The following is a 15210-nucleotide window of genomic DNA, read 5'->3' on the forward strand; positions in this document are numbered from 1 at the left end:
TGTTCAGAAAGTAATTCTACATTTTACTTATACTTGTAAATTTTTTGTTTAACCAAGTTAAATAAAAAAAATTAAGAAAAAAAAATTGTGAGTGGTACGATTTTTTTAATTGTTTAAATCGTACCAACAAAACTACAAACTATATAGAGACACTACTTAAATAGCTAACGACAAATTTGCCGAAGATGGCATGATCGTTATATTATTAAAAATTTTCAGCATTAAAAATAAAAAAAGATTGTGTTAACATTGGCTCTTTTAATCTCTTATATTTTCAAAGGACGATGTAAAGGAAAAATTTAGTAAAATAAATTTATTTATCATGTTGCAGGCATGGACGTTTAAACGTGACATTATGTAGATGTTTAGACAAGTGACACATTAATTCCGTTATTAAATATTGTGTTTGATCATGATGTTCTCTATATAAACTGTCGTTGTGCTTGTTAGTGATTTAAGGTTAATACTGTGATTGGTTATATTTTTTGTAGTTATATTTCCCAATAGCTTAATATCCTATAACTTTTGCAAATGTCTAAATAAATGGTGATAGGTATTTATAGGATATCCTATAATAATTAGCATCATTGACAATGACTAGAAATGGTCAACAATAATAAATATAAAAACAAGATTTCTTTAGAGATTATTTGAAGTACTAGATGACTCATGTGGTCTATTATAACTTTTATTCGATCTCGTAAGCAGAGAAGTCTCTTATTTCTTTAAACAATTTTTCTTACCTAAAGATGTGCCTGATTGTCCCCGATTTCTATCAAAAGGCACTCTATCTCGACCTCTATCTTCAGCTGACCCGCTTTCACCACGAGGATGATATCCTGGATAACGGTTATTTCCTGATTCTGTCTCAGACGGATAAAATGTATTATAACCACCTCCCGGTCTATTGTAGTCTGGTTGGTATGGTGTTTCCGGGTATCCTCCATATGAAGGCCTGCGAGTACTTGGTTGGAATTCTGAGTCAATGTCAGGCCTTTCATACAGCGGTGTAGTGTAAGGTAAATTGTCCTCAGTGTCATCGATTTCCCAAGGTTGGCGGTCACCACGCCGTGGTGGTTCAGAATCAGGTATTTCCGGGTATCCTATTCCTACGTCACCGTTATCATAACCCCTTGTGGTATAAACTGGTGGTGGACGGGTTGATTGATAATTATAAATATTTATACAATCATCTTCGTCCGATCCATTATCACAGTCCTTTTTACCATCACAACGTTCGCTATCAGGTATACAGTTACCTAACGTACATTCAAACTCGTCATATCTACACGCTGGAAATGAATAACACAAATTATAAATAATAAACTCATAAATAATAAAAGTTAAACAAAAAATAAAATAAACATGTGTACGAATGGTTACACTCGTATTCTAAAACTTTGATTCAAAATTAAAACATAATAATGCATATTTAGAAATAATTGCTAATACCTACAATAACTAAAACATGCATAGAAATATAACGATAACAACAAACTAGTAATATGATATTATCCATAGTGGGAACAAATCTACATGTTTAGTAAAAAAATATATAAATATAGGTATAGTAATGGTAACAACGCCTAATCACTAAATTTGGAATACAGCAGACTATATATATGGAGGCTCGAATACGCATTCAATATACTAATATAATCAAAATATATTGTAGTACCAGAATTTAAGCAATTCTGCTCGTCAGAGAAATCCAAACAGTCATAAATATTGTCACAGCGCCTCAAGTGAGTAATACATCGCCCATCGTAACAGGTGAATTCTGATTCGTGACACGGCTCCATTACAGGGGAACGAGAAGGCTTCACCATGAACCATGCTGTGTACCATTGTCATTTCAAAACTTAACTTACTATTGATTTTTAAAAATGAAATTATTAATCCACTTCAATAATTTTTTTAAATTTTAACTTTCCGTAAGCAATAACTTTATGAGCAAGAGAACTAATGTATATTTAGTGTCATAAAAATGTTTAAGTAAAGATTTGTTGTTAGATTTTTAGAAAAAAAGTATACCCATGTGCTATACCGTTCAATCTTGAATATAAAGTTTAAACGTTATGAAGATTCTATTGTCAAAGACTAGATTGTAAACAAAAGTGTATATTATGTGTATCAAACACATGTTAGTGGTTTTGTTATATTTTTTATAAATTCAATTTATTATTTAAGCATTTAATCATTATCATAATCAAATATATATATATATAAATAACTTTCTGCACTACTTCTCCGTATAAACTTTAACCGCATGAAATGTCATATTCAACGTTTTTACAATTAATGTACTAGACTTTATATTTAATATATATATAAATAGTAGCTCCTATAGATTGTGTATTTATAAATTATAAAAAAAAATGTGTAAACGGTGCACGGATTGAGTCAAGGGCGTGTGTTAGTGCGATAGAGCTGTGCAACAATTATACATACATAGAGTGACTGTTGTAATGCAACTATAGTATAAGAATTGAAGTGCTTTGTGCTTCACATATAAGTTTACAAAATACTGATATATTGATACTTATTATTGACTTCTTTTTCGATCTGCACAATTATTTGCCCTGGTGCCATGAGTTCTTTTACCATATAAAAAAAACGTATACTTACGACAATTTTCTTCGTCGGAACTATCTGAGCAGTCGTCTCGTCCATCACAGATAAATTGGTTATTTATACATTCGCCATTTTTGCACACAAATTGGTATTCGAGGCATTGCACTGTAAGAAAAAATGAGAAATTGTATTTTGGTATTCTTTCTTTCTTTCTCTTTGGTATACAATGATTACTAGCCACCTACCGCAGTTTCATATGGATACAATTATTGTGGGACCCTATAACCTTTATTACTAGATGTTTTTTTAATATAATTAAAATGGTAAACAATTATATATCATATATATTATATACTAATTATATATATAGTATAACCATTGACAATATTTTTGCCTTTCAACCAAAATGCATCTCACAAAACAAGTTGCTTGACGGATTTAGGTTTAGTAATTTTTCAGTTCTTGTATTATTACTTGTATCTCGATGTGGTGCTCGCGCTGAATACAGCTTATATTACTCGTTGGTAATGTAGTTTTATACTTGAAAGAAAATCTAAAATTTTAATAAATACAATATCAATGAATACTTCTTTCTATATGATTTTTGAGAAATGCCAGTAATACTTCTCTCTGCTTACTCCATAAGCGATCTGGCGTGGAGATATATAGTTAGATAATGGTATCCAGGTAGATACCCTAAATTAGGTTTATTTGCTTACCACGACTCGCTATCATGGTTGAATTACAATTTTCCTCGTCACTTCTGTCTGTACATTCGGTAATACCATTACAGTGCATAGTAGCTGCAACGCAGTCTCCATTGTCACATCTAAAACAAATATGATAAAACACTTAGACTGGAGTGGGAATTGCTATAAAAAATATAAAAATCGCAAATGCACCAGATATATTGCAATTATAATGATTCGCTTATGTTAACTCGCGTAATGCAGATCTTATATTGTATATAATGATATGTTTAAATATTAATACTGTGAATAAACTATAAGTGACACTAATGAACAGTTACCTGAAGTCGTCCGGTCCGTCGCATGGATTACAGTCAAGTTCGTCGCTTTCGTCGGAACAATCGGAATTACCGTCGCATATCTTTTCGTTTTCCAAACATTTATCGTCGCATTGGTGGCGGCAAACTTTAAAAATAAGATCATTTAATTGCATGTGTATATATATATAAATAGACGTATTTAATATGTGTAATACAATTTCGCATAGCTGTAATGTTATTCGCATTAGTTAAGTTTATCCAATCGACGTTTGCAAATGTTTGACAGATATTAGATAATTTTGTTTACTTCATATAATTATATAATTTTGATTAGCGGTGCTAGTTTATATACTATAATAAGGGCAACAGCTTAGATTTCTTTTATATAGTTTTATTTAGTAAAATGCATATGTGTGTTTGTAATCAAATAAATGTATACGTGTATCTGAAATTCCAAATTTTTGTATTGATAGAGTTAACGTCTGTTGTGTTCCCTTTATTGAAATGTGCTACATTTCAATAAAGCTAAATAAAAAAATATTATTTATTATTAACCTATATATCACACACTGTGGTGAATTCTTAGATCTTAGTCCAGTTGGACTTCTTGGTTGGAATTCTTACGGCTGATGTAACTCGCCAAATTCCATTTCTTTTTTCCACTCCTTCCATCTCAATTTACGATCAAAGTTTAGTATTACGAATTTGGTCAATCTTTTTACCCCTAGCATATTACCATCGCTCTTTGACAAAACTTGAGTTTGTACTTCTGTGTGTCAAGTCGTTGTTGGAGAACCGTATACTATGATAGACAAGAGATATGTTCCTGAATTCAAGGTTTCGTAACTTTGGAAGGCCGTCTTCCTTCATTAGCGTTTCCATGGACCAACAGCTCTTCAGTACAGCAGTTAATTTTCTTGTCTTCTGTTTAGATAAAATACCTTTTAAGGCAGTAGGATTATAGGAGAGCGCGGGACCACCCTTCTTAATCGATTTATTGGTTCCTGGTTATGTAAAGCTGTAAATATTGCTGAGTGAGTAATACTATTGAATACCATTGTGTCGCCCACTACAGCCAAACAAAGACGTATTGTTTTGAAGGTGATCCGTAGTGGAAAAGTTACTGCGTAATCCAGCTTATTCAGGAAGTTAATGTTTATCCAGTTTATTTTTATTAATATTGTTTATTTATTGTATATTATTCTAATATAAGTCTCGATATAAGATAATATAAAATAACATATTTTATTTTGGAATCTGTTCCGTTTTAAAAATGTTCATAAATAATTGTAAGGTACTAAAATATGAACCAATCTTGAGACATTCTAAAGTGATAATAACCTCTCATGAGGACTTATGAGTTTCTTAACTGCTTACCAAAAGGATGTAATCTCGAAGTAAATGTTCCTCAATTATGAGATGCTACTTTGTTGGGATATCAAAATTGACCAAAGTTAGTCATGTCTTCTTTTATTTTATCTCTACCAATTGTCAATTGCCCACCAACCGGCACCAATAATTATCGGCTTAATTGATCTCATTATTTAAATTTAATTATAACTATTGTCATTTCAAACAGTCTACACGAATTACACAGTCCATTGGTTATATTAGAGCTATCCAGGATTATACAATGGTCCTTCTAGATGGATCTGAATCAACGTCCTATGAATAATTGTTTGATTCTCACATATAACCCAGTTTAAGATTGGAATTTTTACCATAATACCCATAATTTTACCTTTTTAGTTAATACCCTTTGTTAAGAAGATGATAAAATCCTATATTCATCATCATCAGAATATGTACATATGCTTGATTAATTGATAGCTGGAGCTTAAATTCAGTAATACGGTCCGAGTAATTACGGAATTCTGCAATATTATTTCTTTGCTATCATAAATCCTACTCCATATGATTCCATCAGTTTTATAGTGAAAAAATACAACATCCTGTCCGTACTTCATTTCTATACTTTGTCGTCGTACTTCTGCAAGACCCAGAATGTTCCAACTAATATATGTATTGTAAAGCGTTTTCTAGCTCGTTTATCTTTCATCAGAATACGGACATTGTATGTTAAAGTTTAGAGGAACGGAGATACCGTTACTTAACGTTAGCCAGGTGGCTTGAAGAATCGAGATTTTCGGAGATTCTTAGCTTCTCTAACTTGGGGTTTATTGCGAACGTCTGTCACTTTAATTACTGTTGCTACACTTACTGATTGGTGCTTATTATTCAGAACTCTGTTCAGTGTACGAGTTCTGTTGTCCAGTGTACGAGTATGTTGATGGGTGGAATTTTCGGCAAAAAAATAAAAAGAAGTCTTCCATTTTCTTTACTTATCTGGTGTTACTTCTGCAGTCCGCCCTATTTTTATATTAAATTATCTTTAAATTATACTTCGGGGTTTTATCCATTGTTAATAAACTAAAATCAACAACTATCAAATTGTTATTGTAAAAATAATATTCCCAAGTATTATACATCATAAGAGACTAAGTGTAATAAATAAAAGTATTTAGTATTAATAATCTGTAGTTATTTAAATTTCTAATATAAGACATACCTTTGTCACAATTATCCTCATCAGCCCCATTATTGCATTCAGGATTACCGTCGCAAAGAGTAGAACAGATAACATTGCCATTAGCGGAATTACATTGCAATTCATTTACTTCACACAGGCTCTCTGAAATAAAGTATTATATACATTAGCACATTAAACTTTTTCCAACTGATGACACCCTTGTATTATTAGCACATCTACATATTTTACTAATTTAGGTTATCCTTAATAAAGGCAGACATATTGGCAATTAAAAAGATTGCTACTTTATAAACTAAAAAAAAGATATTGACAAATGACATAAATTTATTAGTAGTATATAATATAAAAGTAAATTACAGAATTACATAAACCTATAGAGCAACTCAATGACTAAAAAACTATTAGTCAAAAAGAGTACAGAGACACAGTCCACTAAATCTATGTAACTGTACGTACCTGTTGGAGAAACAAATAACAGCGATTACAAATGAAATCTAAAAACACGAACATGTATACATACATAATATCTTAAAATAAAGTAAACATAGTATAAAAATATTTACAAAATAGAAATAAATATACAAGTAGATTCATGCGACTCACATGCACATGCTCATTGCTCAACGTGCAAATCAATTTGAAACTTTGCTCAGTGTTTCTTGTATGTCAATAGTCGTTATATAATGTTTTTTTTCTATTACATTTACCACATTTGTATTACTATAACTTGTGATACATATATAACTATAATATACCCTCTCTTATTAAATGTTTTGAAACGTAGAGCAAGGCTGTATGACTCACCGCAGTTGATTTCATCTTCTCCATTAGCACAATCCCTGTAGGAGTCGCATCGTTTGGATAAAGTAATGCAAGTTTTATCGCGACACCGGAATTCGCCTCTCTTACAACCGCAGTCTCTTTCATCAGACCCGTCGTTACATTCTACGGTTCCGTTGCAAGGAGCGTCAGCAGGTACACATTCTCCGTTCGTGCACATATATTCATAAGCCATGCATAATTGGCCTGCCATAATATAATATACCATAACCATATATATAAAAAATAAATTAGTAAGGGATCATCAAAATATTTTAAGTAAATAACACAACACTATTGTCAAATCAAAACATCCCTTACTAATTTTAGGTCAAAATTGAGTAAAAAATTTACTTTTAGCAGTGCTTTCATAGCATTTAATATATTCATAGTTATAATTCATGCAAATTAGAAGCGTATGATATAACAACAAATGATTAATAAAAAAAGTTGCAATAATGACTCGATATTCATTACAATAAGAATAAATCAGAATGTCCAATTTGTGAAAAATGCACCAACACATGTGATTATGATAAGTGAATTTCTTTTTTCTAATTATTATTTTAAATCTTGACACTATTGTGTTATTTTAAGATGAAATGTTTTTTAATAGTATGTTCATCAAATTTTCGTAACCTAATCTAATATAACTATTAAGATTAAGATACTAAGATATTTAAAAAAAATGCTCTGATTATGAAATGATTATCGAATGTTGAAATAAAGATCTTTGCGATTTTGAAAAATAGATTCATTTTTTGGTTAGAATATAAGTAAATAGGATATTTTGTAAAAGTCGTTAAAAATGTGTTATGTAAATTGTACTTGTATTTTTACCTTATATTTAATAAAAAAAACTGAAAAATCCGCAAACACCTTTATTTTATTTATATCGGGTATATGGGGTATATATTATTAATGTGACCACCACCCTTGTCATATAAATTATACTATTGTTAATTATTATGAGAATCAAACCGTCAAGGCAATTTCGTTCATCCGAACCATCTTGGCAATCATTCGATCTGTCACATTTTTTGTGAATAGGTATACAATGGCCATTGTCACATATGAAGTCATCGTTTCTGCACGCTAACGGGTAAAAGAAAAAGATTTATTCTCATTCAAACTGGTAAGATTTAGAACTTCAAGAGCAATCAATATAGATATTTATGAATGAAAAACAAATAAAACAAAATATGTAGTATGAAGAAAGAAATAGACAAGGAACGACAAAAAGGCACGAAAGTGATAAATAATCACAAGAAAAAGGAAAGAAATACAATGGTAAAAGAAGTACTGAGCATGAAAAAGTAATGACGCAGAAATCTCGAATAAAACTGCCCTTGCTTGATGAAACTTACGGCAATATTGTTCATCAGAATAATCGTCAGGGAGACAATCGTACTCTCGATTACATCGTTTACTTTTAGGAATGATCCTGCCACTACTGCATTTAAACTCTTCATACTCTGGAATAATGTGTAGATCTGTGTATATTATGTACATTGTATATTGGTGAGTACCTATTTATTAGTCCATGCATTTGTTTTGCAATTTAAATCTGTATATACAATCTACGTTTAATAGTAATTATATACTGATGAATATAAATTGAGAACAATACAAATATATGTAGGTATAGTTTTTATTCGATAAATTTATACTTATTAAAATTGTATTTGAAATATATTAAAAACTACCAGTACACGCGACTTCCTCCGTGTGGAATTTAGCTTAATTTTTCTAAAATAAAAGTAGCCTAAGGTTTATTACATCACCTACCTGCCAAAAAAAGTCCCGTCAAAATCGGTCCAGAGCCATTTCAGAGATTAGACGGAACAAACAGACAGACAGACAAAAATTGTAAAAAATGTTATTTTGGTGTATGTACCGTATTTATATTCATATGCATGTAGTAAAAAACGGTTATCTCAATATTACAAACTGATACTTCAATTTTATTTATATGTATAGAGGTATAGTTATACTATTATTGTTTAAAAATATTAGTGATATGTGAATATAATGTTTCTAAACTATGTGTCGGAGTGTACTAAGAACAGTGTGCCTTACCGACGCAGTTTCTCTCATCAGACCTGTCGCTAGGACAATCGACGTGTCCGTCACAGCGCTTATTTTTCATGATGCAATATCCAGTATCACATTGCCATCGATCCAGCCCGCATGCTTTTAAAAAGCAGTTTCTTAGTAATTATGCATGTTAATTAATAAAATAATAGTTAATCCGTAACTGGCTATGTATTCATTATTAGTGATAAAGTTAGGTACTGCAAGTTTAATTTTAAGTGCAACGTTTTGAATACAAAGCCAGTGTCGATTAATTAATATACTTACGACATCCAATTTCGTCGCTGTTATCATTCGGACAATCCCTGAACCCATCACAACGCAACTGAACGGAAATGCACGTGTTGTCCCGACAATTGAACTTACCCTTATCTTTGCATACTCGGTGACCTAACCAGTCCAGAAGGCGGGACACTTACCGTAGAAATATCCAGAAGGCGTGCGCAGATAAAGTTCAATGAGTTTACGAACGTAAGAAGAGTTTTATTTAAGTATGAATGTATCTATAGGGATCACTTACCACAATTCTCTTCGTCGCTACCGTTTCGACAATGCGGGATGTTGTCGCATCTTTTTCTACTTGAGATGCAGGTACCATCCTCGATGCATTTAAATTGGTCACTTTGACAGTCTGCAAAGAGTTTTAGTTGTATACTAAATTGATAAATTTTCATACAAAATTCATATATAGGGTTTAGGTTTAACTTTGATTTAGGTTTAACTCATTCTTAGTATATTTTTTTAGGAAGTTATGTTTTTTGTTATTATTAAAAACTACATTATTTTTTTTATATCATCCAAAAGATAGAAATTAGCTCATTCAAAGTAACCAAAATAACTTGATTTAGGTATTATATAATATAATACAACTTAATTTATACAATTTCTGGCTACAATTAGAGGCGCAGATACATAGGTATATAGGTAGTTTAGAGTGATGTATCGTTTATAGAATAAAGACATAAGTAGAGATAGTAGTATTAAAATTATACGTAGAAACAGATAGATGTTATTCTCTTACCACAATCGATTTCGTCTTCGCCGTTACTACAGTCGTCTACATCATCGCATTGCCGATAGCTTGCGATACAGCGGCCATCCTGGCATTTAAAATCGTCGCTACTACACTGTTCTGTTGACAAAAAAAAAACATTTACAGTACATAACATGCATATTAATGTTGAAAATTATTAGGCAGTTGATTTATACGAATTATTATGTATTAAGCACATTTTATAATTAAAAAAATAATAAAAATAAACGCATTGGAATAGATTACAAAATGTCCTGCCTCTACCATCATGGTAACCGTCGCCTATGTACACGAACAGTAAGTACTACTGCCATTAAGTTATCGTTTGACGTGTTTGTATCAGTCTCTGAAACAACTAATGCGTCGCATCCATATTTATTTATTTATTTGATTTATTCTTTATTGCACTTTCAAAAATATCTATATCAACTTGGTCGTGGGTTCGATTCCTCGCACTGTACAAACATTTGTACGTAGATTGTTGTATATGTATATTATTAGATTTTTCTACTTCAGTCACAATTTGATACGGCAACGGTTTTAGGTAGACCTTCACATGGTTACCTCTTTAAACCATTCCCATAACTAGCATAGTTTAATAATTTGTAATTTTTAGTAAATTCTTCACGATAAGAATAACTGACCTATCTTCATGCTCATCGAATTTTTCATTAGTGTTCCGCCATTGTATACCAAGAACGCAGGCGAGTGTATTCCACTTTATTATAAAACATTAAAAATATTAAATACCGTCACGAGCGCTATACGCCCATGCGAAGCCGATTTGGTTCGCTAGTATACTACATTTACAACAAATTCTTTAATTACTGTTTACAGAAATAGATAATTATTGAAAACGCCATCTGTGTTCTAACTAAGGAAAGTGGTTATAAAACGGGAAGTGAAATTTGGTGCTGCCATCTGTACCATGAACTCGTGAGCTGTAATAGTTCTACAATTTAAAAGCAGGTGGCGCTTTCGTGAAATTCATGGTAACTGATGCCCACGCTTTGTAAAGGATACTTATTGTTAGCTGCAAAAGATAAGTTCAGAAAACCGTTTAAGTAAGTATAAACTTACAATTCGTTGAAACTAATTTTTATTTCTATATCTAGATTACACTACAGAAAAATACGAGAATCAATTTTCGTTCTTTTCAATTTATTTTGAATTCATTATGTATACAATGTACATGCAAAGGAAGATAAGTAATATTTATGTGGACATAATACATTATTTTACAAATATATTAAATTACAATAATTATTTACATTTAAATTAAATAAAAAAAGTCAAATAAATATTAGTCTGTATGTAGGTAGTACAGTTAATCTTTGAAGCGGTTTTTTAATAGATAGAGTGATTCTAGGGGAAGGATTATATATATAATACATTTACACCCAGGCAAAGCCGGGGCGAGTAGCTAATATTAAAATAAAAAGTAAATAAAGTTAAAAATTCCGTAAGTCAGTCTGACTAACTAAAAGTTAATGCCTAAAAGTTAGGACTAAAGCAAACTTATGTTACCAGTTTCAAGGCAGATGTATTAATGTTTCGAGTTATTTCTCTTTATTTGAGTACACACTAATTGCTTAATTAACAACTAGACGTTTGAATTGTTGAATTGTTGCGGAAACTTGTTACCTATTTGTCATTTATATTGAATTGCATGAAAGTATTATTTAAGACTTTTATGCATTTATGATGTATGAAAACTCAAGACAGATGTATTATTTACTGAGTAATGCAATTGCAACTAGATAAGTTAAGAAATATATGAAAAGAATTAGATTTACTAAGGAAATATTTACTGTAACTACCATGAAATAAATTTACGTAGCTATGACGAGGTCGAGTGGAATGAGTAGTCATGCTTACTAAAATGTCCAGACATGTGGCGGCGTGGTGGGCGGGGTCATTGGGCTTCCTAAACTATGGTCGAGCAGTGATGGCTGGCTCATCCGTCATACTTGTGAACGAGTGCTGCTAATAGAGACTGGTCTGCTCTTATCACTACGACTGATTTAATCTTATTGTGTTTTTATATTTGAGCCTAAATAAATTAGTGCTGGTTGGTAGTTTGTATTCACATGTTTTGACTTGTAAAATGTGAACTTACAAGGATTGTTTAAAAGAGCAACACACAAGTTTCTTGCTTATTCTTCTTGTGACAGCTTACTACTTTTTTTTTTCTGTTTATTTTTTTCACTATATCTATGAAATTATTAAATATGTATAGAGGTACACAAATTAAAAAAAATGTTCTAAATTACTTATGTGGACAACCAACATAGAAATGCGAAAGTGGATTATTAGTAAAGAATCTCTCGTGAAAGTGTTCTCAGTGCTTCAATTCCTCATAATCTACCTATACGAAATTCCCAGAAACTACCGCGATTTCTGTTGTATTCACCACGTTGGGTAAATACTTGATTTTATGCTCATCCTATTATCTCGCATTGTGTATGTGGCAACACCAATAATAGATTTGTTAGCGATTTTCACTCATGTAATCTAGTAAGCTTTTCAATTCTTTAGTTTTCGTTTTTTATGTATGCATAAAAAAGTTAAATTAACTTCTTATCACTCATCTAGTAACTAATTTGATTATACCATAGTTGGTGATTGTAAATGAGCAATGGACTCAAAAAAAGATATGACCTATTATTCCGTATAACACGCAGAAGGTCACCAGCGCATCTAACGTCATATATTGTAAAATATCAATTTCTAATGTAACATCTAGAATCATACACAATCATACACAAAATACTAATACATTCCTTATCTGCCAAATACACAAACTTGTAACACCCACTCAAATCCCACGCTGAATCTAAAGAGGCCTATTTCCAAGTATTACTGGTTTATGGAACATTCTTGTGAACATATTGTGATCAACACAACATTGAAAATCAACACCTAATTTGAAACAAGAGAATTCCGAATTGCTATTGTATCTTTCAAATCATAACTGATAACTACAGCGATGTAGCGGTTTATTACATTGTTTCACTGACTTATCATCGCAGCTTCGATTCCCGTATAACACAATTATTCAGTACTAATTCCTCAATTCTACTAACGGCCTCGTTGGTCTGGTGGTCGCGGATTCGATTTCTCGCAGGGTATATACATTTGTGTTCATGAGTGTGTTTATTTGTCTGGGTGTCTTCAATGTACATTCTGTAAGCTTTTACAAAAAAAAAAATACAAATATTTTTTTTGTAAATTCATACAGTTTTGTAACATATTAGTTGTCTAGTACCCATAACGAAAGCCCTGTTTAGCTTGGGACTGGTTGGCTCTGTGTGAATGGTCCAGGTTTTTTTATTATTATAGTTGTTACTTGTAGTAATACCTCCAGTGCTGGTAATATACGTGAAGTAGAAGTTGTCATACATAATATAATTGTAATTTTTAACTAAATATTTATTAAATAATTATATAAATAGAAGTTTAACCTCATTATAAAAGTTATCTTTAATTTATATTACATTTGATTTTTATATAACTTAAATTCTCTTTCAATATCTAAATCAAATTAAATTTACTACACATATTTATAGTTTATTTTATTGTCGGTATGTCAGCGTATCACGTATCGTACCATACACCACTTCAAAGTTAGTTTGCATAGATCGACAATAAAAGGAAAAGCAGTCGTTTCCACGGCAATCCAGCGTTTTTCCTGCGCATAAACATTTTCAGAAATATCTCGCGTATTTAAAATTCCACTGTTGGTGCGACAGTCGGGCCTACTACGTGATAAACTTAACCTTTTATAGTAAATAGGTGATATTAGAGTTTGCGCATACGCTTCCAGACTTGGAACTTGGTCGTTTACGTATTGCACTGACGTGAGTGCTTAATAGTCTGGAGTCGTGTCGGCTCCCGATTTTCAGTAAGTTTTAAAAAGATTCGCGTATTCTTAGCACGTTATCACGGAAATCTTACGGGTGCTTGGATTATGTTTTTTTTACGATCTCGCGTCTGTTGTGAGTACACATTAGTTTGGGCATATAAAATGAAGCGTTTCTACAAATTTTGTAAGTGATAGTTGATAATTTTGAAAAAACACAATCACATGTTATTTCTCTATAGTTATAAGCCAAGTGCATCTTTCGGCTCAGATATAATAATAAAAAGATAATACAAAAGAATATATGTAAAATAAATTAAGTTGAGATATATATTTATAGAGAAAACAGTTGAGAAAAAATTGGGGAGATGTGTAATAATTTATTATACATTCAAAGAACTTAAACTGATATAACTACAGTTACGTTAAATATAGAACGATTAAAAAAATACTAATGTAATAAATTTTACTCAAACTTCTGTAAACTTGAAGATAAATTTAACTCCAGGAAAAAAACGATAGATATGTATTTAATTTCTAAAGAACAATAACTGTTTTACAAGTATCATAATAGAATTTCAATTAGGTAGTTAGGTACCCAACGGAGTTTCCCTGTATGGGGTAATATTAAGATATTAGCGCATTGTCGTTGGCGTAACTCGCGTCATCTAAATACATAATATATGCACATTATTGTACATAGTTTTTTTTTCATTCATTCTCATGCAATTCACAGCTTGGCTGCACAAAAATAATGACGAGTATATAAAGTACTGTACATTATCTTAGGACTTATGAGGCAACTAAAAGTTAACTCCTGACTAACGTGTACTTTTTTTGTACTTACGAGTTTAGTTTGAGCTCACTAAGGGTTCCTTAGACTCAGCTGTCGAAATTTCAATCCACAGTGGAATGAGTCGATTGAAATAGAAATTATATAACCAAGTATTCGTTAGTCATTAGGTAATCATAGGTATAAAATCGTGAGTAAGGTATAAAAAATAGGTTAATACAACAGAATAAATATATATAAGAATTATACATATTTATTTATAATTTTATGTCTACTATTATCATTAATTACTATTGTTATTCAAAAGAGGTGTGTAATTGTTATATGTTTCTAAATATGGCTTAAAGATTCAAGACTCATTAAACGTGAATACTTAATATGTGTTCTAAGTACTACAAAATAATACCGAAGTAATTATTAGCTTCAATATAAATGATTTGACATTTCAAATGTGCAATACGTAATATTGCAGCAT

At 31.2% G+C, this 15210-nt stretch overlaps 1 protein-coding gene across 1 annotated transcript in view; it reads right to left on the bottom strand.

Annotated features, from left to right (window-relative positions):
- LOC131853112 (basement membrane-specific heparan sulfate proteoglycan core protein-like) overlaps nt 1-15210 on the bottom strand; it is a 237222-nt gene that overhangs the window by 58087 nt on the left and 163925 nt on the right. Inside the window, exons 9-16 of the mRNA XM_059203927.1 lie at nt 10069-10179; nt 9568-9678; nt 6153-6275; nt 4351-4587; nt 3605-3728; nt 3294-3403; nt 2629-2739; nt 744-1292 (exon numbers count right to left, since the gene is read on the bottom strand). Of these exons, the coding sequence (XP_059059910.1) occupies nt 744-1292; nt 2629-2739; nt 3294-3403; nt 3605-3728; nt 4351-4587; nt 6153-6275; nt 9568-9678; nt 10069-10179 (1476 nt within the window). The remainder of the gene's footprint in view (nt 1-743; nt 1293-2628; nt 2740-3293; nt 3404-3604; nt 3729-4350; nt 4588-6152; nt 6276-9567; nt 9679-10068; nt 10180-15210) is intronic.

The sequence above is a fragment of the Achroia grisella genome, unplaced genomic scaffold (assembly GCF_030625045.1).
Source record: "Achroia grisella isolate CSIRO2021 unplaced genomic scaffold, CSIRO_AGI_Agris_v1 utg874, whole genome shotgun sequence".
In the NCBI taxonomy this organism is placed as follows: Eukaryota; Metazoa; Arthropoda; class Insecta; order Lepidoptera; family Pyralidae; genus Achroia; species Achroia grisella.